This window comes from Phoenix dactylifera, chromosome 4 (assembly GCF_009389715.1).
Source record: "Phoenix dactylifera cultivar Barhee BC4 chromosome 4, palm_55x_up_171113_PBpolish2nd_filt_p, whole genome shotgun sequence".
NCBI lineage: Eukaryota > Viridiplantae > Streptophyta > Magnoliopsida > Arecales > Arecaceae > Phoenix > Phoenix dactylifera.
Genome location: NC_052395.1, coordinates 21,285,180 through 21,312,505, shown reverse-complemented (window position 1 = coordinate 21,312,505; position 27,326 = coordinate 21,285,180). Strand labels below are relative to the sequence as shown.

At 39.3% G+C, this 27,326-nt stretch overlaps 2 protein-coding genes and 1 long non-coding RNA gene across 5 annotated transcripts in view; 2 read left to right on the top strand and 1 right to left on the bottom strand.

Annotated features, from left to right (window-relative positions):
• The window catches only part of LOC103707157 (probable proteasome inhibitor), a 72,277-nt gene that overhangs the window by 43,052 nt on the left and 1,899 nt on the right, over nt 1–27,326 (bottom strand). Inside the window, exons 4-9 of one of the 3 annotated variants that reach the window (XM_039125837.1) lie at nt 26,490–26,564; nt 23,849–23,926; nt 23,729–23,760; nt 23,583–23,643; nt 23,403–23,480; nt 22,426–22,815 (exon numbers count right to left, since the gene is read on the bottom strand). In XM_039125837.1, coding sequence (XP_038981765.1) covers nt 22,743–22,815; nt 23,403–23,480; nt 23,583–23,643; nt 23,729–23,760; nt 23,849–23,926; nt 26,490–26,564 — 397 coding nt within the window. In that variant the 3' untranslated portion in view covers nt 22,426–22,742. Of the gene's footprint in view, nt 1–22,425; nt 22,816–23,402; nt 23,481–23,582; nt 23,644–23,728; nt 23,761–23,848; nt 23,927–26,489; nt 26,565–27,326 lie in introns of those variants that run through there. The other 2 variants (XM_039125838.1, XM_039125836.1) reach the window with 2 other exon arrangements.
• Nucleotides 4,011–5,425, top strand: LOC120110551. The gene is made up of 5 exons (XR_005511672.1): nt 4,011–4,196; nt 4,288–4,380; nt 4,646–4,713; nt 4,809–5,221; nt 5,366–5,425. It is a non-coding gene; the product is annotated as an uncharacterized LOC120110551 (long non-coding RNA).
• On the top strand, nt 7,849–8,880 carry LOC103707162 (dnaJ homolog subfamily B member 14-like). The gene has a single exon (XM_008791549.4). It carries the CDS (start codon nt 7,946–7,948, stop codon nt 8,720–8,722), a length of 777 nt encoding a protein of 258 aa, XP_008789771.1. The 5' UTR covers nt 7,849–7,945; the 3' UTR covers nt 8,723–8,880.

Sequence of the window (27,326 nt, the reverse complement as noted above, 5' to 3'; positions counted from 1 at the left end):
GAGTCAGCCTCAAAATGAGCTCATGTTGCAGTATCCTATAGTCCACATGGGTTATAAGTTGGGTTCACTCTGATACAATTTGTAAAGACTTTATCTAAGATTGCTAGCCGAAGGGTATTTCTTGGGTTCTTTAGTTATGTATCAGTATCTAAGATCTTTTCGGCGAATAATTGATGTAGAACTAAACATCTCCTGCACTGGTCCTCATAAGATCCATGGTGGTAGTAGCGTGAACATCAATGTTTATAAAGTGGATGATGTTAGTATTACTGGAGGTGTGAGCATCTATGTTGGCCAGTGCGAGGATGCCATGATCGTTTCCACATTAACTGTTGCAATGAGTTCCATGTCAAAGGGTTGTGGAGCATCAATTTGCCGCTGATTGAGCTTCACAATTGGCTTCTTTTAGTCTGTACATGCCGATCCGATTAGCAGTGAAAAATGCATCTGCTGTTGATCATTATATTGGCCAGTTTGTACCAAGGTTAACTGCTCTCTTTTTTTTCTCCATAAATTGTTAGTATGGCAACTATGAACGAGCATGACGTGAATAGTGGTCGCTGCAAATAAGGTTATCTGCGACCAATATCCTTGTTAGTTACTGAATGACTGTCCTACACCGACTAAATGTATATTTGGTCGCGGAAAATCAAAACCAAGTTGGCGGGGTGGAGGTAAAACGTTTGGCGACTAAAGTTTGGTCGCGGAAAATAAGGCTATCTGCGACCAATATTCTTGTTAGTTACTGAATGACTGTCCTACACCGACTAAATGTATATTTGGTCGCGGAACATCAAAACCAAGTTGGCGGGGTGGAGGTAAAACGTTTGGCGACTAAAGTTTGGTCGCGGAAAATAAGGCTATCTGCGACCAATATTCTTGTTAGTTACAGAATAATTATCCTACACCGACTAAATGTATATTTGGTCACGGAAATTTTTGGCGACTAAATTTTGGCCCCTAAAGGTTCACCTCCAGCGACTAAAAAAAATTTAGTCGAGAAAAGTATGTATGTAGGGGGTTTGAGAAACCAAACAAACCCTAATTTCCTATTTCTCTACTTTAACTTTTTTTTTGGGGTAATTTCTGCTTTATCTTTTTGCCTTCACCCGTCACCTTCACCCATCGCCTTCGCCCGTTCGCCCGTTCGCTCAGCTCTTCGCCGTCGGCGTCCAAGGTATGTGTCCTCCCTTATTTGATTTAATTAGCAGAGGCCGGGAGGGAGAGGGAGAGGGAGAGGGAGAGGTGGCCGGGGGTCCTCTGTTATTTGATTTAACAGAGGCCGGAGGGAGAGGGAGAGGAAGAGGGAGAGGTGGTGGTCGTCGGGGGTTGTCGGGAGATTTGGAGGCGAGGCGGGAGAAGAAGAAACCCAGGAGGGCTTCTCCTCCTTGGCCGCCGCCGCAGCCACCGCGGAGAGGTGGGGGTCGTCGGGGCCGGGTCGTCGGGAGGTTTGGAGGCGAAGCGGGAGGGCTTCTCCTCCTTCGCCGCCGCCGCAGCCACCACGGAGAGGTGGGGGTCGTTGGGGCCGGGTCGTCGGGAGGTTTGGAGGCGAAGCGGGAGGGCTTCTCCTCCTTCGCCGCCGCCGCTGCCACCGCGGAGTGGTGGGGGTCGTCGGGGCTGAGTTGTCAGGAGATTTGGAGGTGAGGCGGGAGGGCTTCGCCTCCTTCGCCGCCGCAGCCACCGCAGGGCTTCCGGTCAGAGGGATTTGGGTGGAGTAGTTTTGTTTTGGGTGGAGAGAAGAAAGATAGGGGGATTAGAGATGGACCATCGGGAAGAAAGTAGGGGGATTAGAGATGGATTTCTTAGAGGGTGGAGATTCTTAGAGGGTGGGGACCATCACTATTTTGGTTTTGGTCTTGGTTTTCCTTCCCTCACGTTACTCCTTATCCAGCTGGGCCATCGGGAAGAAAGATGGGGATTAGAGATGGACTTCTTAGAGGGTGGAGATTCTTTTAATTGTTTCTACTCCTTTCTGTTTGGGTTGAATGGTTGCCGTGCTGTGAGGTAGCTTGGGTATCGAAGGAGAGATGGGAGATGGGAGATGGGAGATGGGAGATGGTGGGATGGGACTTCTTTTAAATTAATTATTTTTCCATGCTTCTATTTAAGGATTATATTAAACTGAAGAGGCTTCTTGTCTATCATTGTTAGATTCATGCATCTTTGTTGAAATAGTATACTTGACAGCTATCTATTTTCATATCATTTTTTTAACTATTTTATACTTATTAAAATTTATTATTATTATAATAATAAAAAAAGAAAAGGCCTCATTCACTGAATTTGTCTTAGGCCCCCAAATGTATTGGGCCGCCCCTGGTTTTTTGCTGCAACTTTTTTTTGCAGGATACAAAAATAAATCTATAAACTAATCAATCTAACTTGATGAAGTACTTTGTAGGTCAGTCAAAATGGACAAGAGTTGGATGACAATAAAAAATAGAATGAAGAGTAAAGAGTATAGAGAACGGGTGAAGTCCTTTATTGAATTTGCGGTGGCAAATTTAGGCTCAGCAAATGATATTTGGTGTCCTTGTGTCGAGTGCATGAATGATAAAAAACAAAGCATTCAAGTTGTCAAGATCCATTGTTCTCAATCATGCATTCCAACAAGATGAAACCAATGACGTTGAACCAATTTTCATTGAAGAGCCAACCACAATGGATTTGCGCAGATATGATATTGATGCTGAAATTATTCAAGAGGAGGTCATTTTGCAGTGCCGTGGGCGAGATCAAGCCAGGGGGAGTGTTGATGAAGTAATGGAGGAGCCTAGCGATGAAGAAGAAGACATTGATAGTGACAGTGATACACTCGTAGATTTAGAGCTATGATATATTTCTCTAATGATCTATCCATAGCAAAGTTGAACATTTTTATCTTACATGCTTCTGTTTTATATGGTAATGAAAATCATCCATTTTTATCTTACATGCTTCTATTTTATATGTTAATGAAAATCATCCATTTTTATCTTACATGCTTCTATTTTATATGTTAATGAAAATCATCCATTTTTATCTTACATGCTTCTATTTTTTATGGAGAGTGTGATGTACTTTTTACTCCATATTTTTTTATGGCTGAATGTAATATTGTATCTATCTGGTTTTTATTTTGAAAGATGCACAAAGTAGGTAAAAAATTTGTGAAGCCTGGGTGCTTGTCCCAGAAGCTGACGGGATACGAAAGGCAAAGGCAAAAAAGGATTGAAATGAACTCAATGAGATTAGAAGCTCTTGGCATATCGGGTATGTCCAAGGCATTGTTTGGTTCAAATCAGAATGGTAATGAAGGACCGAACAAGATTAGCAATGGCAATGATAATGAAGAGTATCTGCCATCTGATAATGAAGAACTGAATTCTTCTGGAGATGCTGAACTTGTGCCCGTGATGGCTGCCCAACCTACTCTGCTCCCCACCTTTTCTACCCAGCAAACCCACGAGCTTTCAAGTCCACCTATTATTGCCAACAACGTGGGTGAGAAAACTCATCTTTCTGAATCTTGTTATTGCTAATATACTCTTGGTAAAATGATGGCATTTCAGTGATTTTGTGTTTTTTTTGCGTTCTCTTTATCTATCATTAGCAGGTTTGTCTTATGGCCTAAGGTATTTAACTATTTTAGCAGGTTCATCATCGAAGCGCGTGCGGGGTAAGACAGTTGGGAAAGGAATTGATAAGCTCATTGCCCAGAATGGCGGAGAAAAGCTTTCTGTTCCAGTACTTGATGAGTGGAATGCTTTATGTGGTATTAATGCCCCAAAGGTAGCCAGTCTGTTGGGGGTGTATATTAGGAGAATGTGTCCAATTAAGGGCATATCGACGTGGCGGCATGTAGACGAGGCTACTCAATCTGCTATCATACAATCTGTCCTTGTAATTATTTATTGCATAATATTTTTTTACATACTTGTAATAGTTGCATTGATCATACTACATAATGATTTTACTTATGTTTTTAGGACAAGTTCAAAATCTCGGATGATTATTATGGCAATCTAGTAGCTCAGCAAGCTGTCCATAGAAAATGCTACAATATTCACAGAAATTGGAGGCACAATATGAAATTGCATTACAAGCATGTTAAGAACGTCTTACATGTGGATCCTTATAGTCATCCATACGAACATGTGACTCAAGAGGATTGGCGCCACTTAATTGACGATGTGTGGAAAAGTAAAGAACACAAGGTAACTTACATATTTAGTGCTTCAGAGTTTATAAGTAAAATATTTGATCATAATGTTTTCTTTTGATTTTTAATTTGTATTTTTTTTGAAGGTGAGATCAAAAGCTGGCAAAAAGAATAGGAAAAAGCTTGAGTACAATCATTGTTCAGGATCTCGGTCATTTGTTGCAACAATGACTATACAGGTAATATATTTTTGAGTATGTACTGGCTATATTTTTAGTGAATTGCCTGTGAAACAGTCTATGGGATAGTTTTGGCTATTGTAAAACAGATAATTTGCTGCAAGTAGATTTTTTATTCTAGTTTGCTGCATGTATATTTTTGGAATCATTTATGCAAGTAGATCTGACAGTTATTCTAGTTTTTTTATTATATAGTGGCTATATGCTAATCTAAATTACACTTTGCAGCCGGAGTTTAATGGTTCTGAAAACCTTAAATTTCCAGAATTCTATAAGAAAACTCATACCAAGAAGAACAAAGAGTGGATTGATCCTATTTGCGCCGTGAAACATGTAGGTATCTAAAATCTCAATAATAATTTAAATCACTTTATGCTTTTGCAAGATTATATATACATTTAATTCTGTTGTTACCTTTGCATTGACAGTCAAAGATGTTGAGCTTGCGAGAAGAATCTTCCCAATCCGGTGTGCAATTAACATCAGAGGAGATGTCTAGGCAGGCACTTGGAAAAAGGAAGAGATACATTCTTGGATTTGGGGATGGGCCGAAGCCCTCTTCATCTTCTTCCACACCTAGTCGTGTGTCACAAGACCATGTTGGGGAGTTACAGAAACTTAAAGCTGAGATGGAGGAGATGAAGATGGAGCGTGAGATGGAGCGTGAGGAGCTGCGGAGGCAATTGGAACAGGAGAGGAGAGAGCGAGAGGAAGAACAGAAGCAAATTGCACATCTTACAAGTTTGGTGACAGAGTTCTTAAAGGAAAAGACTCAAACGCATAAGTCGTCTATCCATCATGATGGGGCCATGTATTCAACTGGTGGCACAAATACTCGTTGGTATGTATTCTCATTTATATTACGTAGGTTATTTAGAGATTTGGACCAAGTTAAGCGAAATATCATTGTGAACTTATACTTGAATTTTAGTTTATTATTTTTCACATGTGGTTATTGATTGTGTATTCTTTTTTGCTTTCTCAGATACATGGTGGAGTTATGAGCATGTGAATCTAGTTTTTGGTACATGGATAGCTTTTGTTCAGATGATCATGGTGGAGTTGTCTACAAGCAGAAATCAGTTTTTTGTTTATTCATATTTTTATCTACATGATGGTTGTTTGGATGAATTGCAAGATCAGATATTTTGGAATTTTTAATTTACATTTTGATGTGTTTGGTGATGATTATCACCTTAACATATGGTATGGATGAAACATTTTGATGAATGGTTAATAGGTTTGCTTGACTTTGTGTATGAATGATATTTATAATGAATGATTATGGATTCTCCAACATTGTGTATACTTCTATTTGGATGAGCAAATGTATTGTGCAATATGCATAATGGATAGGCTGTGTTGGTTGTACAGGATTTGGAACGAGCTCAAAAATAAATATTAAGCTTATAATTTGAATTATTAATTAAATACAGGTTAATACTTTCTGCCACCAAAAAATGTTTGTTGCCAATGCATTCCAATACATTCTACGACCAAACTATTGGTGGGGGAAGATAGACATTCAGTGACCATATTTTTGGTAGCGGAAGACAAACATTCCACGACCAACTATTTGGTCGGCGTGGGAATTAGCGACAACAAATTTGGTCGCTGAAAAGTTGCTTCGGCAACCAAACGTTGGTCGTTGTTGGTGTACCTTAGGTGACCACACAATATTGGTCGCCAAAACCTTTCAGTGACTAGGGTTCGGCGACGAAGAGTATTTTAGTCGCGAAAAGGTTTCGGCGACCAAATATGGTTATTCGGCGACTCGAATCTTAGTCGCGGAATATGTATTTTCTTGTAGCCGAAGGGTATTTCTTGGGTTCACTCTGATACAATTTGTAAAGACTTTATTTAAGATTGCTAGCCGAAGGGTATTTCTTGGGTTCTTTAGTTATGTATCAGTATCTAAGATCTTTTCGGCGAATAATTGATGTAGAACTAAACATCTCCTGCACTGGTCCTCATAAGATCCATGGTGGTAGTAACGTGAACATCAATGTTTATAAAGTGGATGATGTTAGTATTACTAGAGGTGTGAGCATCTATGTTGGCCAGTGCGAGGATGCCATGATCGTTTCCACATTAACTGTTGCAATGAGTTCCATGTCAAAGGGTTGTGGAGCATCAATTTGCCGCTGATTGAGCTTCACAATTGGCTTCTTTTAGTCTGTACATGCCGATCCGATTAGCAGTGAAAAATGCATCTGCTGTTGATCATTATATTGGCCAGTTTGTACCAAGGTTAACTGCTCTCTTTTTTTTCTCCATAAATTGTTAGTATGGCAACTATGAACGAGCATGACGTGAGAGAAAGCATGATTGGTTTGTGTTATCTCCATTTAGGATTTTTCTTGAGAGCCTTGATGCTCCTAGAAATATTAAAAACTAAGCACTTCAACCTATTCTTTTCAATGGAGTTCTGGTCTGATCTAGTTTCCCTTCAATCACGTCAGATGCCTAAGCAGCATCAAGAAGAGAACAAAATTAGACGAGCTGGTATCAGTCGCCGAAAGTTTAAGGCCAATAGAATATGAAATTCAAATTACGAAGAATTATGAAATTATAATGCAGTGTTCTCTCATTCTTTCAATCTTTTACTTTCTTGATTGAATTTTGGAATAGGTTTGTCTTGCAAGTGGCTGTAGACACAAAAGAATGATCACATGCACCATGCTACTATGTGAAGGTGCCAGTGGTTCAGGAAACTTGAATCCGATTTGAAGTTTAGACCTATGGTGTGGATAAAAGTCCTAAATCAAGATTGAAATTGTGGATCTGACTGGACTCGAAAATTTCTGATTAGACCGGCATATCGCTTAAAACTTAAACATCTCTAACCCTTAGACGGAAGCCAGATATAATCCAAAATAAAACTTGACAGAATCAAATTTTAGATACAAATCTAGTTTGCAAAGTCCTGGTCCAGCTATGTAATGCTTCACCCAAGCCCATCCACATGCAGCCCTAAGCACACGAGTATTGTGGCAGAAGGATCCATCAGTCCTCACTGAATCACGAGCTCCAATAGTAATGCATGCAACTGGGGTGCATGCCGGCCGTTGGTGTCCGAATCCTATGGTAAATGGTGTGGCCCGTTACCGCCAGCTTTCTCGGCTTCTCCCACGTTTAAGAGCGATAAGGATTCCCGTGGACATCGGGACTTTGAGGGTCTCAACGAATCCATTTATTCCATCTCCTCGTAACCCCCACTCGTACGAAAAGCGAATTATGCTCTTTAAAGCGATTCTGGCTGTATCTTTCGCACGAAGGAATGTTTCGCCTTCTTTCGTGGATCGAGCAATGGCCGCTTCGAGATATGTGCAGCCGGATGAAGAAATAGGCAAAAAGAAGCTCAATCTTTCCTTCGCGCCAAAGATACTCGTACAACCCGAACCCCCTTTAAGGCTGAGTGCTTTCGGTAAAGAAAGCCGAGCGAATTTGTACCCCCCGGTTCCTAAGTATTCGTTCTCCTGCGATTATATCACTAGACTTTTATATATGTAGACTTCCGTAAATCTCCACTGACCTATTGCATTGTGTCTTCCACCAGGCAAACATGGACAAGGAACGGGCCGAGAAGGCCATGAGAGAAGCCGAGGAGAAGTTCCAATCAAATGACATCGAAGGTGCCAAGAGAATGGTTCTCAGGGCCCGAAAGCTTTTCCCCTCTGCCCGTGGCCTTCCTCAGATGCTCGCCGCCTTCAACGTCCACATTGCGGCTGCTTCCAAGGATGCCAAAGGCCGCACCAATTGGTATGCCGTCCTTGATGTCGACCCCTCCGACGACATCAAAACCATCAAGAAACAGTACAAGAAACTTTGCCTCTTGATTCACCCTGACAAGAATCGCTCCTCCGCCGCCGAGGGCGCGTTTAAGCTTGTCTGCCAGGCTTGGGAGGCCATAACTGGCAACGCCAGTAGCTCAGAGAAAGCTTCAACGGGTACGGGTGGCTCGCCCTCAGACTCAGGTGCTGGTGACCAACATAGTTCAACTTCAGGTGCTAGATCAAGCTCAAGGCCCTCCTCAATCCAATCGGATCCTAAAAGCACAAGATCTTCCTCGGCTCGATCGGATCATAAAACTACATGGTCTTCCTCTTCTCGCTCGGATCCTAAAACTAATTGGTCTTCCTCGTCCAGATGGAATCCGGATAAATCTAGTTCAAAGGCTGAAGTTGCATGCCCCAAGTGCAGCAGGAACTGCAAATCTTTGGATTCCGGTGATTTGATTATTAGGTGCAGTTATTGCAATTTGTTTGCCGTAAGGGGACGGCAGGACAGCAGTGTTTTTCTTACCATGGATGAGCATGGCCCTGGTATTTTAGGGCTGTAATGATGTCGGCATTAACATCGATCTCCATGGTAGTATCAATGTAGCTAGTCATCAACATGACAATGTTGAAGATGTTTGTTGCCGCCGGTGGTGATAGCATCTATTTGTATCCATGTAATGAAGCCAGTCATATTAATCCTTGTGATGCATTCGATATTGAAAGGTGCTGGAATGTCTATTTTGTCTGTTGGAGGTGCATCTCCAGCTTTGTGGAGTCTGCACATAATGGTTTTCGAATCGTCTGTTAAAGTGATTATGGCTATGATTTTCTTTTTCTGAGAAACACAGTAGATATACCATTACAGGGCTTCGAATCCTGGATCCGTCTGAAGTTAAGAGAGATGCTTATCAGCTGAGCCTCGGCAAGTTGGCAACTGTGAACTTTGTTTTGAAATTGTCTTAAGTCAATTAAAGTGTGCCAAATTAATTGTTTTTCCATATGAATGATTATCCATGCAAGTTGTTCGAAGTCGGATTCATCAATGTCTATTGGTGCGCATTATGCAAGGTGCACTTCAGAGTGTTATAGCTGAGACTGGGCCAAACCTAGATGGAGGTCGTTAGAGAGCTCGGTTGGTGTGCTTATCTAGTTAGAGAGGTCGTTTTGAAGGTTGTATATCTCTGAGGTGAAAAGGATGCTCCGATGGTAACTCTGGCATCAATGCTTCGATCTAAAATACCATAGATAAAGAAAATCTACTTGTCGGAGAGTGTTTAGCCAAAAATTCTTCGATGTCTAAATCAAACTTAACTCTCAGAAAATAGTATAGATGTTGTAAGAGTGGCAGAGTGGCAATGTAAAAAGAATGTATGTGCACTAAAAGAGCTTAGGGGCACTTATCTGGAAGGTAATTCGGGAGTTGTTTATGTAGACAAATGCTGGCGCCCGTCATCGAGAAAATTGGGCGTGTGCCCCAGTCATTTTTGGTAACAGATCGCGTGTGTCCCAAAAATCAATCCCCAGCGATTAGCCCATGTATCTTGCCGGCATGAATCACTCGCTTGTCATGCAGTTATGAAACTATTAACAATCGTGGCCTAACTGTCGCTAGTTTGGAGAAGAGTTTGAAATTTGAAGGACTTCCTCTGTGCCTTTGGGTCAACATGTGGTAGGTTTTTGTTGGTCGGCTTGTGGCTTCATGGTGAGCTTCTGTTAGTCAAACTATCATGTCTGCTGCTGTCGATTCCAAGGCATATTACATGTAGCATATCTGCATCCTTAATAGTATTTGTGATCAAAATTGTATCTTCAACTTATTGGCTAGTGGAATCAATAACTAGAGTAAGCCTAAACCCCTCGCAATCCTAAGCCTGCCTACCCTGACGGATCTATTTTAGATGCCAAGTCATGGGTTAAAGCATATGTTAACCACCGATCATTCCTATAACATCAAAAAAAATGAGTAAATATTAATAATAAAAAATTTAAAAATTGAAAAAGAAAATAATAAATGTTTATCATAATAATAGTAATTCAATCTTTAACGTCAAGAAAAATTGTAAGAAAAATTTATAATTTTAAAAGAATGCGAATCTTATTGATATTTTTTATTATTCTAGATGGGAAATTTTTAAGATATCCAAATAATAATTTATCTTTCATCGAAAAAAATGATTATATTTGTCGTATTTGTAGTTTTTTTTTATTTTTAAACATCCTTCCTCCTATGGCAAATTCAGTTCCTAGCCAAAGTTAGCGGAGAGCAGTGCAAGCACGGATCGCCGCCACGTCATCCATTACTGAAAAGGGAAAGGGAGAAGAAGGCAACATGCCAGGCGGTGGTGGTGGTCAACCGCTCCGGAAGAATAGAGGCCCACAAGTTCAACCTTCTTAACGGCGGACTCACTGGTAGAGATAATCCGTACCAACGTTTTACAGCTCAACGTTTTAGATTCGTGCAAATGGACGCCCGGTTTGGAAAAGGATAGGTGGAAGGCCCTTGATTGAGATCCGTATCGGTGCGTTTCAACTTCTCCTAGTCGGACTCTGCCTACTTCGAGACCAAGTCCACTCGTTAAATATACCGTTCTTCGAGCAACCGACCATAAATCCCAATCCTATATAGTGTGCGTTGTTCCAGCAATCCGATCACCAACCATCATCGATCAATCCGATGGAGTTCGAGGAGAAAGCCCGGCAGGCGAAAGAGAGAGCGGAGCAGAATTTCAAGGACGGGGACATCGAAGGTGCCATCGGAGCAGCTCTCGAGGCGAAATCCCTCGATCCGACCCACTCCGGCCTCCCTCAGATGCTTGCCGCCTTCTGCGTTCACCTTGCCGCCGCCACGAAGAAACTCGCGGACAACTCCACCGACTGGCACGCCGTCCTCGGCGTCGCGCCTTCCGCTGACGGCGGGACCATCAAGAAGCAGTATAGGAAGCTCTGCTTCCTTGTTCATCCCGACAAGAACCCCTCAGCCGCCGCCGAAGGCGCCTTCAAGCTCATCACTGAGGCATGCAAGAGGCTTTCGCCGTCGCCCGACGCCACCGAGCCTTCTTCCCAGCCTGAACCGAGCCGATGCGATTGCCGTCTGTTTTGCCGGCAATGCCGCACCTCCTTCCAAGCCTCGATAAGGCCGAACACGTCGAACGTCGAATGCATCCATTGCGGCGCTTCGATCAAACTCTGGACTAGTTTCTTCAGAGATACCGAGGGTTCGCCGGAGTTGCTTACGCTGAAGCCAGATGGTGGATCGGGTGGTGCGCGCTTGCGGCCATGCCCAAGGACGTGCCCACATTGTGGAACGTGGTATAGCTCGACGGTGGAAGCGGGCCGGTGCATCCTTAGGTGCAAGCGGCCATCCTCTCTTCTTCTGGAATCAACGGTTGATGACGAGTACAGCAGCGATGTAGAACCGGTCGAAGACGATGCAGAACAAATTGCGGAGGAGTTTGTGAGGCAGTTTGAGCATACGAAGTTTGGCCGGATGGATCGAAGACGGACTCTTACCAAAATTTGACTTCCTTTTATTTGTTTGAGGGTTCTTCTCTTAAGACCTTGTTTAATTAGAAAAAGACGCAAGGTGCGGCCGGCAGGCTTAAGTTTGTTTGTTTGTTTTGTTTTTAATTTGATGAGTTCCAGTAAAAAAAAAAAAAATATTGCATATGAAAAGAACAATATTCCCTAGCTTTCTGGTGGATATACCAGAAAAGTCTTGCTGGGATCATTCAAATATCTAGCTGTCCAGTTTTCGATGTGCATTTTGTAGTATTTTGTTGTTCCCTAGATATTTAGGTTTTATTAAATATTGAAACAAGTTTTAGTTTAACAACCGTAATCGAATGATAGCATATATGATACTGATTTTAACCTTTAAATACCTACTTCTAATTTTGCAAAGGCGGCTGTTGGTCACCCCATTCAGCTGATGCTAAATAGCTGAAGTATTGTGAATGATGTATATTTTTTTTTTGACAAAAAGAAAATATTAATATTAGGTTGGCCTTGTATCTTTTATAGAAAAAAAAGAATTCACCATGTGAATCCACATGAATCCACCATTGAATCTAAAAGTTCAAGTAGTGTGAAAGAATGATTCACGTTCCTTCATGCGAATCTAAAATCCCAAGCAGTGCTTAGTTAGCTTTCAGATTGTGTTTCCTCTAAATTCTTCCCTTATATTCTACTCCATAAAAATTATATCCTGATTTAAGTAAAGTAGGTGGCTTGTCACGCCCGAACCCATTATCTAGGTTGACAATGTGACATGGCTGCATGAACTCTAGAGCAGTGGCTAAAGTTTATATAAGGACTAGATAAACAATTTTTCAATGAATTCCATAAATTTAAATCAACAAATTATAACAAAGGATCCAACTACGAATTCCATTATAATCAAATAATTCAAATATTCAAATACAAATTTTCACTGTCCATTGGTATTTGAAAATAAACTAGCTAACTAACTAATGACTGTTGCTTGAACTTAACGCCAACCCATCCAAAAGCTATGCACCCTGTGACTCTAAAAAAAAAAAAGCAACAAAAGATATAAGATTTAAAGCTTCATAAGAATCCTCACACACACCCACAGTATCATAATAATATATGGTTTGAAAATAACATGAACATTATAAAATCCTGGTTTGGCTATTAGCTATACTCAAAATAAACAAATTTCACATATATAATCAAATATCGATTTTAACACCTACTCAAAGCGATACATGATACAATATCCAATTACTTTTTCAATAATGATTTCAGTAACTTGTCATTAAATTTTCTGCAATCCAATCCGAGTTCAAGATCCCATATACTTTCAACTTTGGGTTATATCCCTGGTCATATTTTTCTCTCATAGCGGGGCAATCGATAGGTGTAACGTTTCACGCATGTGATAAAAAAAATCGATAAGTGCTACATTATTCGCCCATGGCAGGACAATCAATAGTAACAAGATTAGCCTAGAGTCTACACAGGTTCATATTAACTATTTTATGTTTAGCTATCAACTAACCATGGTCACGTTTTCCGCCCGTGATGGGGCAATCAATAAATGTCACATTTTTCGTTCATGACGGGGAAATCAATATAATATAGTTAATCTAGAGCACGACATCCATTAGTTTGATTATGTAAATGTAAGTTATACTCATATATACATCCATCATACTATCGATCATAAGCATATATGATCAAAACATAATTTAATACAGAAACCATCATAAAAAAATTCTTGCAACTTGCTTATCTTGATTATTTGAATATCATACATAATATATATATATAGAAACAAAATACCAATAATCATGCAGGCAAGTGTACAAGAATTTTACCTCTATGTCGATAATCCAGATAGACTAATCATCTGCCCACACCGCGATCTACGAACTGAGAGATACGCAGAACCCTACTCAACGCCTAGTAGATTGTTCTTTTATAAAACCAAATCAATATCAAAGATCATCCGAGGTATCCGAAAACTCAAAATTCTCTACTGGTCTACTAAAGGGCCTACTATCACGTAGTAACTTAGGACTACCTACCGAGTCCCTTTAACCAAAAATTTCTTAGGTGCTGAATGCACATTGAGTGGCCTAAATGGACGGCCCAACCCGAACCAGATTGGGCCAGGCCCACAGTGAAACGGTGCTCTACAACTTCCTTCTCTCTTCTTCTGATTTTCTGAAAGGAACGACGAGATTAAGATTGTAATTTAGCTTTTATTTTTCTTATCGTACCCATTGGTGACACTTCAACTAGCTTCATTTGTTTAATGAAGACAAAGGTGGAGCTTAAATTTGTATTATTTCAACAAAAAATAGTGAGATGGTCACTAAATCCACCATTATCCCAATTTTTTGAGGATACCATATATCACATATTTTTAGTCAAATGCCTTACTCATATTTTTCAAAAGACTAAAGACTATTTGTTCTCGTCTGCTCGGCAACTCCCAAATGGCAAGAGAGTTATCCAAGAATTGTGTTCAGGTTTCCAAACAGTAGCCAAGGCAAGAGACTCAACATGAGTAAGAATTTCCAGAAGAAGCTCCAATAGCTAGTTCTTGTGCAATAGAAATCTTGCTCAGTACGAAAAAGGGATTGAAGATTCCATAGTGGCCATATCCTCCAATGCATGCTCGATAACTTTTAGGTCTAGCAAGTCCAACCTTGTCATTAGAGGGAAATTGGTACATAATTATTTTCCCGGATAAATCTGGTGTATTATGCTTCAACTCCTCTAGGAGATCAATAACCTCGTCAAGCTTTCCATCAAAAAAAAAGAAAAATCCTCGTCAAGCTAATAATCTTTTTTGTTCTGATCCATGCATGTTCAAAGGTCGCTTGACGAATCAAAATCAGACACGGAGTTCTCTTCACCGTTATCATATTAAAGCCAGGTACCAAGTAGTGGAATTAAAGAAGAAAACCTTAAATATTATTTAAGGGAAACTAAGGTCACAACTGCTAAATTTTACATAACCAATTAATTTCCAACAAAAACAAATAAAACTGCAAATTTTATCATTCAAATAGTGATTTTTTTTTATATGTATTTTGCATTGGTCACCAAATTCACTAATATACGAAATCTAAATCACATAATAGTATGCGTTAAAAAAAGAAAAAAAATTAGAAAAAAATAAAACATGTTCACTTGATAATGCATATACATACCTATAGACCATCAAGAATCTTTTTTTTTCATCAAGATCAAGATGATGACGTGCAACGTTAAAGAAAAAAAGGAAGTAGAATGAGAATAAGATGGTGAAGGAAGGGAGGAAGGAGGAGGAGAATGAGATGGTGAAGAAAAAGAGGGAGGAGGAGAAGAAGATGATGGTGAGTCACTTGATGAAGAAGATGTGGGTGATCGAGAATAAGATGGTGAAGAAAAAGAGGAAGAAGAACAAGAAGACAATGGCGAGTCGTTTGATGAAGAAAAAGTGGGTAATGGAGATTTTGTGCCACATGAAGGTGAAGAATAAGATGATGAATGACGCGAAGAAGTGGGGGATGATTGAGACATAGAAGCCCATAGAGAAGAAAAAAAGTGGCATGAAATATTGCGGTAGCAGTCGTAATCAGAAAACCTATGGTTAGGTTTAAACGAAGAGGCCGGCAATGGAGAATATGACATGGAAAGCCTATGAGAAGAAGAATACAACCTCCACAACGAAAGCAGCAATGACCATGTTGATGATGCAGAGTGATATGATGAGCATGAGGATGATGAGGAGGAGAAGAGGACAATGAAGTGGTGGAAGATAACTTGTGATACTTCTTCCGCCTCTTTCTGGCTTCTCCTTGCTCTCCTCCTGAACTTCGCTTCCTCTTCTTTGATGCTTTCATCATTGAAGCCAAAGAAAATTTTCAAATACTTGAAGGATACGATCTATATTAATTTGTCCCTTCGTCTGTATGATTTGCATAGATTATTTTATGAGGATACTCTTCTTGACAGATTTCTTTTCCAAAGTCCTAGATGAACTCAAAGTGACGTTTTAAGATATTCCCTCTACGGTTAGGACTCATTTTATGAACATTAAAAGGGAATGGTGGATAAGGATGCGGTAATTAGCATGGAGAGTGGGTTTGGCGGGAGTTCTACCTTTTCTTTTTATCATCATCATCCTTATCATGGTCATCTTCATCATTACTAGTATTATTATTATTACTATTATTATTATTGATGTGTGTTAAATAGTTAGATTATTTGTTTTGCTAGGTCAAAAACAAAATGTAGCTTCACATTAACGTACAAAGAAAAGCTCGAACCAACAGCCAGGATTTGTATTCGATCTACATCCATGATGCATTTGAATGTTTTACAAAAAAATGATTCTCTCTTTTTTTCCTATAACTTTGTAAACTCAAGGCAACTCCCAAAGTTCGTTATATTTAGATATTAAAAAGAAAAACAATAATTTGAGACCTTAAGAACCAAGGATAACATTAGAATGCCTCAAACTAATGTGCCAAAATGAGTCACTTCAATTACTTCTGATCAAACTCTAAGTAACAAGTCTATTATGGCCAAGTCCAGCTTGAATAACCGGAATCTCAGCAATCACTGAAACAATTATTTCTTATTTTTCTTTTAATATCATAGACGTCTGGTATAAAGCTTTCTTAAATTCAAGCATATCTAAAACCTATAAGTGTGACAAGAGCTATTAGAAAAGGTTGGTTCTTATTTCCTGATTGATGAAATAGTTGCTTTTACCTCATAATATAGAACCGTTTGATACACCAAAGAAGTTGACATAATCAATATCAGTATCAAGCATCGGAGAACATTGGAAACGTCCATTTGCAATTATCCATCTAATGTAGGGTTATTTTTGTAATAATCCGAAAAAATTTTTGGGGCTCATGGGCTGGCTCGAAGAGGCCAGGCCTAGTCGACATGGACTAGCCCCACCTGTGGGCTTGTGGGCCGGGCTCAAAGCCGACCTATGTCGATCGGGGAAGAAGATCCCAGTCGAGGTCTTTTTCCTCCTCGATTTCGACAGAAAGGAGGACTCCCCTGAGGATAGTTCAAATCGAACTCGGAGATCTTGCCTAATTAACTCTCCTCCCCCTCCTCTGATTTCCACCACTAAAATCGTTGGGAATTGCGACCGATCCCAAGTATGCCTTTTCGAATCTTCTCCTCAAATCCTCGCCGGAAACCTTGCCGAAAGCTTCGGCGGACCGAGGTGAGAGCTCTTCCCCTTTTTCTCTTTCTTTTCCTAGTTTTACAATTGCTGACACATTGATTTGGGTTGGCGAATCGTTGGATTACCTACCAAATCAGGAATGCTTTGTTTCAGCTTCATCTTTCGGGCTTTGCCGCCGCCGACTACCTCGCCACAAGGTGTCGTTGCACCACACGGGCCGCGGCCACCATGCCGGCAACCCCACCGCCCGGAACTCCTTCTCCCTCTCCCCATCTCCTCCTTGTGCATCCACATCCCCCAAGTCGAGCTTCGGCCACCGTTGCAATTGCCGCCGATGCCGGCAATGACCGCGGCTGAGGGCCATCACTAGGTCGGCTATCGTCATCGGGGATAGGCCATCGTGGTGGCCACGCCACCCCTGATTCGAGAAGAGGAAGGAGAGAATGACTCTTCCTTATTTTGGGGAAGAAGAAGAGAGCCCTCTCTCTTCTTTCTCTCTCCTCTCTCCACTTTCTCTCTCTTCTCTATCTCTTAATTTCTCTCTCTGTGGGACTTTCTTTCTACCGAGCTTTCTCTCGCTACTTGGATTATGTCTCTCGTTTCTCTCTTCACATAGATCTATGGACCCAGTAGAAGGGTCCTAGATGTTTTCATCATGGACCCAGGTTGACCCAGTAGAGGATCCTGGATCAGTGTTGCTACGACCACCTGTCGCGCTAGCCTTATCCCGACTATTGCCAAGCACCGTTGGACTCTATCATCATGAATCTCTATTGTGTTACATGTATCTATTGGAAAACCGTGCATGTCGCAGAAAATTAAAACTGCAGTGGAAGACGCATGCACGGTCCGTTCATCGCATGAACGTATTTAAAACCGTTCGTAGATAGATTAAGATTAAATACTTTAGAGGAAAAGATCTGATCTTCACCTTGTGCGGGTAGATCTTCACCGCAATCTGATAATCGGGGTAATATTGAAAGGCTCACTTGAAGCAGCACACGTGTCCAACCTCTGCGGATATCCACATGAGGAAGAGGACCAATCCAAGCAGCTGAATCTCTTCGAGATGCTAGCTCCCTTGTAGAGATTGCTTTTGATGGCTGGAATTCTCTCTCTTTCAATCAACTCTTGATTGCCTTTTGAGAGGAAGAAGAAGGACTAGAGAGGGAGGAAGAAGAATCACCCCTTTCTGCCTTTTTCCTTGCTTGCGGTGGAAGAAGGAAGAGGGAGATAAGGAGGCCGCCAATATCCAAAAAGAAGGAACCAAGAGGGAGGCTGCCAATACCCAAAAAGAAGGAACCAACAGGGAGGCCGCCGGCCTCCCTTTTTATTTCCTAGCCTTGGGCATGGAGCCTCTTAAAAATTAGGAGGAGCTCCACGCCCTAGCCAAATTAGGAGGGGCGCACGCCCCTCCCTCTTTTCTTGATCTCATGCACGCCCCCTTAATCAAATTAAGTAGGGCGTGCGGGCCTCCTTTCTTGGGTGCTGAAATCCTCCTCTAAGGAGGATTAGGTGAACCCAAAGAGTTCTTATCCAATGAGGACTCTTATTCCTTATCCATAAGATCAAATCAATTAGGACTCTAGGAGTTCTATTTCAAGTGGGACTTTTATAGTTTTTAGTCCTAATACAATTAGAACTTTAGGAGTCCTACTCCAAGTAGGACTCTAATAATTTAAGTTCTACTCCAAGTAGGACTCTTAAACCTTATCTAATAAGATCAAGCCCAATTAATTAAATCCAATTGATTCAATCAAATTGCAATCTAATTGCAATTATTCCTTCTCAACTCACTAACTCTTAGTGGGTGAAACCAATTATCAATTAAATTGACAATCGTGAACTATTGTGATTCCAAATCACAATTCAATCGTCGAATCAGTCAATACCTCTAATATGTGTGACCTCATAGGTTCTATTCCGTCTGTTAGTGAGATATATTGTGATCCATGTCATAATATCATTAAAAACTTCTTTCAATGGGTTGGAACAATTCCAACTCATCTCACCAGGGATCATTGATCATCAAGATAATTCCTGTAAGTCTCATCATCCACCAGTGACACCTAGCAGCATGTAGTGGCAACCCAGCAGAATGGAATGAATGAACCTTTAGGTGCAGTTATCGTATGATAGAGTCCTTCTATCACGGATCCCTACAAGACGGAGGTCATGGATAACTCGTCAAACCCCATTGTCTATCATATGTCAAGATTTATTCGACTTTAGTTCGAGAGTGAAAAACTCCTTTTCCACTGTACATATTGCCCTAGCCGAAGTCTTATGAACTCAGTCTCATAAATCACATAGGACCACTCCTTATCTACCAAAGTTGATAGATTTCATGTAGGTGCACACCCTACTCCTACAGTGAACCTAGTGCAGCCAATTTGCACCACAAGGATCCATATGGCTAGAGACCATGTATATATGCAGTCAAACTACAACAATCTCACTGTGAATAGCCGAAACACTGTAGATCAAAAGACCAGTCATACTACTGTAACATCAAGTAAGTCACTGACGAGTGGATAGACATCCAAGTAACTTCTTGCTTTGGTCACGCTCAGTACCCTTGTTCTCTAACAAGCACCTGCACTATCACTCTAGTGTCCCTATACTGTGGACTTGAGACTCGTCCATCCAAAAGGATAGTAATCTGTGCACTAATTTCATCGGATCAATCACCGTCATCGTGATAATCCATCGATCATGAGCTTTTAGGAATCAATCACCAATGACACATGGCTCAAATTCTCAACTATTGAGAATATGCATTATCATCTTATTAATTTCTTGGACGATTCATAGACACATACACAATATGAATGAAAAAAATACCCATTATTATTCAATAATAATAAAGTCAAATACAATACTATGTCCCAGAATAAATTATATGTCAGCCATATTGGCTTCTAGGGCATACATCTAACAGTATCATGGTCTGATTTTTATTTTATGATTTGAATGACTTGAATGGCCAGAGCGGAACGATCCGGATCGTCGGACGCTGCTACCTAATCGACTCTGTCCGTCTTGCACCGAACTTGCATCCGACTGTTGTTAGTTACCATTGGATTCATAATTGATAAATTCTAATCTATTCTCTTAATTTAAATATGATTTTTGATCAGATGAATTGAGTTACGTGATATCGGTCGATTTGAACAATTAGGCGTTGTTATCCAGTTGGCCTCATGTATCTTTCTATACGAATCTATTTTTATAGTCAAGCTTTGGTTTTCTATTCATCCGGGCAGAAAGAAGCCCAACAAGATCTTATACTCTAGTTTCTCTCTCTTCCTATTGGTACTTTCTCTCTCTAGCTTGACCCGAAGAAATCTTTGGTTGAGTGTGCCGCTGGATAGTCCTGAGTTACTACATGATGGGGGACCCTTTTAGAGGATCAGTGGAGGGTTCTGGGTTATCGAATATCTCGGATAATTTTTGATATTGATTTGGTTCTATAGGAGAACAATCTTTTGGACAAGAGGACATAGATCACAGTAGTCTTCTGGGTTGTCAACAAAAAAGTAAGAATCTTTGTATACCGACTTACATGATATAAATATTTTTGTACATATATATGTATGATATGCTATGATCCAAATAAGTAAGAAGCAGGAATGGTTTTATGATGGTTTTGGTATTAAATCGTATTTTGAGCATGTTTGCTTGTGATGGATAGGATGATAGGTGCATATATGAGCATAACTTATACTTATATTATCGGACTTATGAATGTGGTGCTCTGTACTAACCGTTATTATTGGCTGCCCCGTCACGGGCTGGAAATGTAACTGTGGTTAGTTTGAAGTTAGAAATAAATAAAAAAGAATTGATGTATAGATGTGAACTTGATTAAATGAACAAGGACTTTAGGCTCGTCTCGTTTTTAGTGGTTTGCCCCATCATAGATTAGAAATGTGATACTATTGGTTTTCCCCGTCACAGGCTAGAAATATGAAATTACTGTTTGCCTCGTCACAGGCTAGAAATGTGGAACTACTGTCTGCCCCATCACAGACTAGAAATGTGAAACTACTGTGTGTCCCATCATATGCTAGAACTATGAAACATTTGTTTGCCCTGTCATAGGCTGAAAATATGATACTATTGGTTGCCATGTCACAGGCTAGAAATATGATACTGTTGGTAGCCCCATCACGAGCTGGAAACGTGACCGAAATTTAGCCCAAAGTCGAAAAAATAATTAATTTGGATCAAATTAAAAAGAAATGGAGAGAAAAGCATTCAAAACATTAATGAAGATTTATAAGATATTATATGCTATATCACTCTTGAGTAGCTGAATTTCTATTGATATTTAATGTACATATTTATACTGATTATTCGAACATTATTGATAGTCGGCTTGTGATTTCATGATGTGTGCAACGTTTTCTTGCAGTTTTCAAACCTATATTATTATTGTGTTAGTATGGATGTGTGGGAATTTTTACTATGCTGTAAAACTCATAACCCATTTATCTTTCTCAGGTTGCATCACAGGTGGAAGAATAATTAGATTAAGCATCACCGATAGTAGTTGGATGATCAAATTTTGTAACCGAATCATTGTTGTCATTTGGTATGAATTGAGATAATTGTTGATCATAGATATTGAGATTGTATTATATTTTTTGGGAGCCTTGCATATTCTCTAGGGCTTTATGTTAGGAAGTGTGCAGCGTTGTTGCGTGTCAAATCCGGATGCTGGGTTTGGGGCATGACACTTCTTAAATAGAAAAACAGAATGCGCCAAAGTTAGAAATCAATTTTTTCTTGGGGGAAGAGGAACAGGTCGACAGATGAAAGAACTGTTGCACTTTGGATTTCCAAACTGAAAAAAAAAAAAAAAAAAGAAGAAGAAGAAACCGGAAGCATCAAGTTGTTTTTCCCAGCTTCCCCGTGAGACTGTGACTGCACCCAGACAAACAAATTCTGTCTCCAAATAGTTTAGCCCATCAGCACCTAACATAGTCCTATAATACGCAATAATTTCATTGCTTGATACGCAATTATGTTTGGCACCCAACAATACGTTCCCTATTTTCGAGATGGGTGGGCCATCCATTTCCTGGATGGTTATCTAGGCATGTAAGCTCCCTGCAGTGCATAACAAGTTTGAACTCTCCATCAAGCAGTCATAATAGTTAATCCACCCCAAGCACGATGAAAGCAGTGTTGGAATCCAAAGTGGGAAAGGATGAATCCACCTGTTTTTTCTAATAGGTCGTAGATTTTGATGTTCAGTGTTTTGAGGCCGGGATCAAATTTAGTCCCAAGGAAGTATAGTTCATATTAGTGCCTCATTAGGCGTATAGGAGTAGTGTTTGTGGTCTTATAAGATTTTGAAGCACAGTACTAGCCTGTGTTGGAATCACAGGATTTTCCGAGCTTATCCCTCTGTTAGCTAATATGTATTACCGGTCATGCCTACATAAGTAAATAGCTACTAATCCTTGTTCTTATCAATTCTACCAGTCTCTAATTCATTGCAATCTTATGTATTTATGCATCCTAACAATTTAGAGCTTTGAAAATTATAAGCATGTATATCAATCATTGACTCAAGGATTGCAGCAAAAAAAAAAAGAGATTTGCTTTGAGACAATTTAACGAACCCCCAGGAGGAAATGAAGAAAAACAAGGAAAAACAAAGAGAGAACTCACATGCACATCAGGTTACAGTTCTTGACTGGATCGCTCAAACATCTATTTCATCTATAAACTAACCATAAAAAATCAAACCAAAACAGTAGCTTGTACAAACATCAAGTTACAGGCCATTAACCGATCTATCAAACATTGATTATATTTATTAACTACCTGTAACTGTTAGGGTATGTTCTGAGAAAATCAAAACTTCAGTGCATGAAGGGATCTGATGCTCCATCAGGTGCCTATATATAATCAGGATCTCTTGGGAAAAATTGAACATCTGGATGAGCACCACTCCCAGGTTGTCGCGGTCGCCTGTAAAAATTCACCATAAGAAAATGAGCGCATAAGGTATAAACTAACCAATGAAAGCAGCACAACCAACATTTAGTCACGTTGGGATTTTGTGACAAGTGAATTTAACAGCTTAATAAACCTAAATATCCTTAAGGCCCAATTTAATCAGCACCTACTGAATAGACACGGGTTCTCTTTCACAAGCGACAATGGGTATTTTCCTCTTAGACCTAAACAGTTGTATCCAAGTTCCAACCAGGGCAACTTTGTGAAACCATGAATAGTAACTTCTGATAACTAAAGAGCTATATGAGAAGAAATGGATTACCCGTGCTACTTTGAGGGCTTTTTTAAAAATCTTGCGATTGAAAGTTTTTGCCTTTATTCTGAAATGAATGATGCTTTGTTTTTAGAATTTAAGTAATAAGGTGCCTGTTTAGTATCTTCAACAATTATTTCAGCTATAAGCATATCAACAACCCCTTGCTTTGTCAGTCCAACAAGTAATTACACTATTGGTTTTCCTACGCTTGCTATATGCCAGTTAAAGACAGAACATCAATCACTAGCTAGAGCATCTAATTACAGAAAGGCTACAATCACACCTTGCGAAACGACTTGGCTCGAAACCTGGGACACCAGGAGGACCATATGGATCAAAGCGAGCACCTGGTGGCACACTCCTGTTTCAATTGTATATGATTAGAGTTTTAGTTCGACGAACAGAGAAATGAAAGTGAAAAATATTTGTTTTCTTTTGACAAGGAAAGAGATAGTGTACTCACGGAAGTCCACCAAGAGAACCAGGAAATTCGCCAGAACCAAACCAGCGTGGATCATTTGGCCCTGCATCATTAGAGCAAACACTAAGCAATATTGGAAAAAAAAAGCCTACTAATAAATGGCCTTTTAAACAAATTGAATAACATACCTACGAGCATGTCACCACCCACACCAGAGGACCTGGAAAAAACCACAAAATGATGGCTAAATATCCAAAGCTAAGTTACAAGACTACAAAATGGTCATGGTGGGACTGGGAAGAAAAAACCTCTCAGGATAGAAGCCACTGCCGGGTCCAGGAAGAGCATCATTAAATTCAAATGGTGGAACAGGAGGATATACAATACTATGCACAAAAAAACAAATGAACAAAAAATAGACAAGTTAGAATCTACAAGTTATTCATGCATCAGATAGGTCAATGCATGTGTTAAACTAACCAACAGAAAAAGAGAAATTACTTGAAAAAAAAGAGAGCATGAATTAACAAAATATGTGAATGCCTTGTATAGGATGAAACCAAGTGCAAATTGAAGATGCGACACAAACATTTAAGGAATCATCAGACAATTGTATTTGTAAGCAAACCACCATCGCAAACTACTTTACCTAATTGTGTTTTTCAGTTAGTTGTTAAGTTCACCAATTGTTAAGTTCACCAAAACTTAAGTGTATTTGCAAAAAAACAAAAAAAAAATTACATATGCATATCAAGTTAGACTACACATGTTATTTTAACACCTTAAAAAAGGGAGTTAATGATTTTAAAATAAAGGATGGATTATCCAAATTAAAGATCCAACCTAATGAACATGACCTACACTACAACAAATGCCTAGAAACCAATATTCTTTGGTAGTCTCTAACCTAGCATCAAGTTGGTACAAAAAATGAATGGTATCAATTGTGCTAGTACTGCAAAATACATGATAGGCCACATAACTTAAAACCCACATTATGGATCATGATCTACAAATCTGAGAACCTGGGTAGATTTAAATTCACAAAGTTTTGATGATTAAATCATAATAAAGAACAATATCATGCAATTAAAATCACCCATTTAGACACGTACTTGATGGTTATGTTAGAGACCATGAAAAAACCATGAAGTTTGGTTTCTAGGTATTTTTTGTGTAGATCATGTTCAACAGTTTGGATTTTGAATCAAATAGTCAATGATTGATTTTTAACCATTAACTCCTTTTATAAAGAGTTAAGGTGTGGAATCCACCTCTACACATATTTGACAATCTGCAACACTAATGTCCAAATAATGGACACAGTACACATATGTTCAATGCCAAAACCCCAAATATTTTTTATGCAAAAAAAAATCTTGAAAATATAAGACTAACACGATGTGTATAGCATTTTTCCCCCAAAATCTGGATACTAATTACCCAAATTATGGGCCAAGTATTTTCAAGAAAAAAAAGCTCTCTGCCTGACTCCTCTTCTCCCTTGTGCACATCCATCATTTCCAATTCAAGGCAGCCTTTTCTTCCCATCTAGGATTTCCCAGTTTTCTGTTTTGAATAATTTCTTGCGACACACCATAACCACACATTTATTTTGAAAGAAGAAAGACTACCACGATGAACATGAATTAGGTTTAAGGCCTTTCTTCCCACCCAAGAGCAACCATAATGAGAAAATTCTAGATAAGATTAGTGTTCTGTCAAAGGCAGGGCAACAACTTGACTTCCCAGAATAATATCTAGGAAGCTGTCTAGGTACTTAATAACTGCTTGGTGCTCTAGTTGTCACATTTATTCTTTATGTATTGTTTGTTGTTTTTTCAGAAAAACTACAAATATATTCTCCTTTATTGATAGATATGCTTCCCACAGCTTGGAGAATATAACTTAAATAGTTAGTGACCTTGTTTCTGATACACTTTCCACAAACACAATATATGTTTGTAATTATTTAAATCTATCTAGAAGTGAGGTTTAAGTTGCAATATCTGTATATAGATTTAATAAATTATCAGCCAATTTTTAATTTAGCATCCTACTTAGGCCTTTGAAAGGTTACTGTCAAGGATCTCCTAGACAGATAAAATCATCACTCAGTATCTAGCGCTTCACACTACAAATTTAATGTTAGACAATAAACAGAGAGCACAAGCATATCAAAATAAGGATATACAAACTGTGTAGGCTCTAAAGGTTTCATAGCCTAAGACCAGAGTAGCCAGTCTGACAACATTGATCATTAGACTGGCCCCTCATGTTGTACGGATCAAAATGTTAGGCAATGGATAAGGTGATCTAACATCAGCTAGAAATGGTCTTGATAAAGAGACGTACAGGATGGATGTCAACATGCCATGACAAGTAAAACAAACATGCTTCCTGATTAGAAATTTAGGTGTTGGATATAGATAATTGTGAAACATGAACATAATTAATAATGCTTGTATCATAATACGTTAGTCCCAGCTTTGTAGACTAAATTAGTTTCCAAATTGTAGGTGTGCAATCCTTTTATCGATACTCTCATCCAAGTCTTCTTTAGCCAAACTCTATATTCACCGGCTGCCTAAGCACTACATGGTTAGCAATTTATCCATCTAGCAGGCTGTGCTACCTGACAAAGAGAAAACTACAAAAGATTTTGTTGTCCATGTTGTGTGTGTGTGTATATATATAAGGTTTTGTTGTTCATGGCAAATAAAGAAAAGTTCACCAAGCATCTGAACCAGAATATCATGCTTAATCAAATTGCTAATTCATGGAACTAACTTTTGTTTATTATACAAAGACTAAGTTTATACCTTTGTAATCAACAATATACCAACAAAATAACTTCAAAAGTTTTAAAGAGTCAAATTTCATGAACAAGCAAGCAAAGTGCAGAAAAGGTTTAATAGGCACCAAAAATAATACAGTGCTAGTGCATACCCTGAATTTTGAGGTTGATGATCAACTGGAATTCTGATAGCAGGTTCAGCAGTACTTTTATGCAAACCTTCACCACTGTCCACAGTGTAAAAGAATTAAAGTTTGACATCTATATTAGGGTTGCGCAACCATATATCAATGCAGCTCTAACATTTGCAAGTGAAATTGTGATGATTCTATTGATTTGATAGAACATTCAATATAGAACCAACACTAGATGGAAAGCACCCACAATTCCAGCAATATGCAATAGATACAAAAGGCAAGATCCGTCACAATTTGTTAGTGCCCACACTTCACACTAGTGGGAATAAGGATGTCCATGAAATATACATGTAGCTCAAGGATAAGAAGATATTTTACAGTCATCTATCCTAGAGCTTGTACATATTTTAATTATAAATGCAGATGAACATCTGAACCAACAAAAGAAGCAACACTACAAGTTCTCTTCCTCCTAAATCCCAAATTTCCAATGAAAATCATAGTCCCAACAACCACTTTTCTGATCCTCCTTATTTTGACACATTATAATCATAATATATTAAATTGACAAGAAAGAGAAAGCTCTCCTATCTCCAAAAATCAGAAAAATTGTGAAGAAAATCAAAGAAAAAGCAGCCAAGTTGACTGCCACATCATCTTGTGCTTCAGTATGCTATTAATAAACATAGTGATCTTAACTATGCTTTGTCTTTAATTAGACATCAGTTATCAAAAATATTACCATATTAAATAAAAGCTTTGATACAACAAAGGAGAGTAATAAATTATTTACAATATTAAATTAAATACAAGCTTTAAACCTATGTGGTGCATGATGTATCCAAAGAAAAA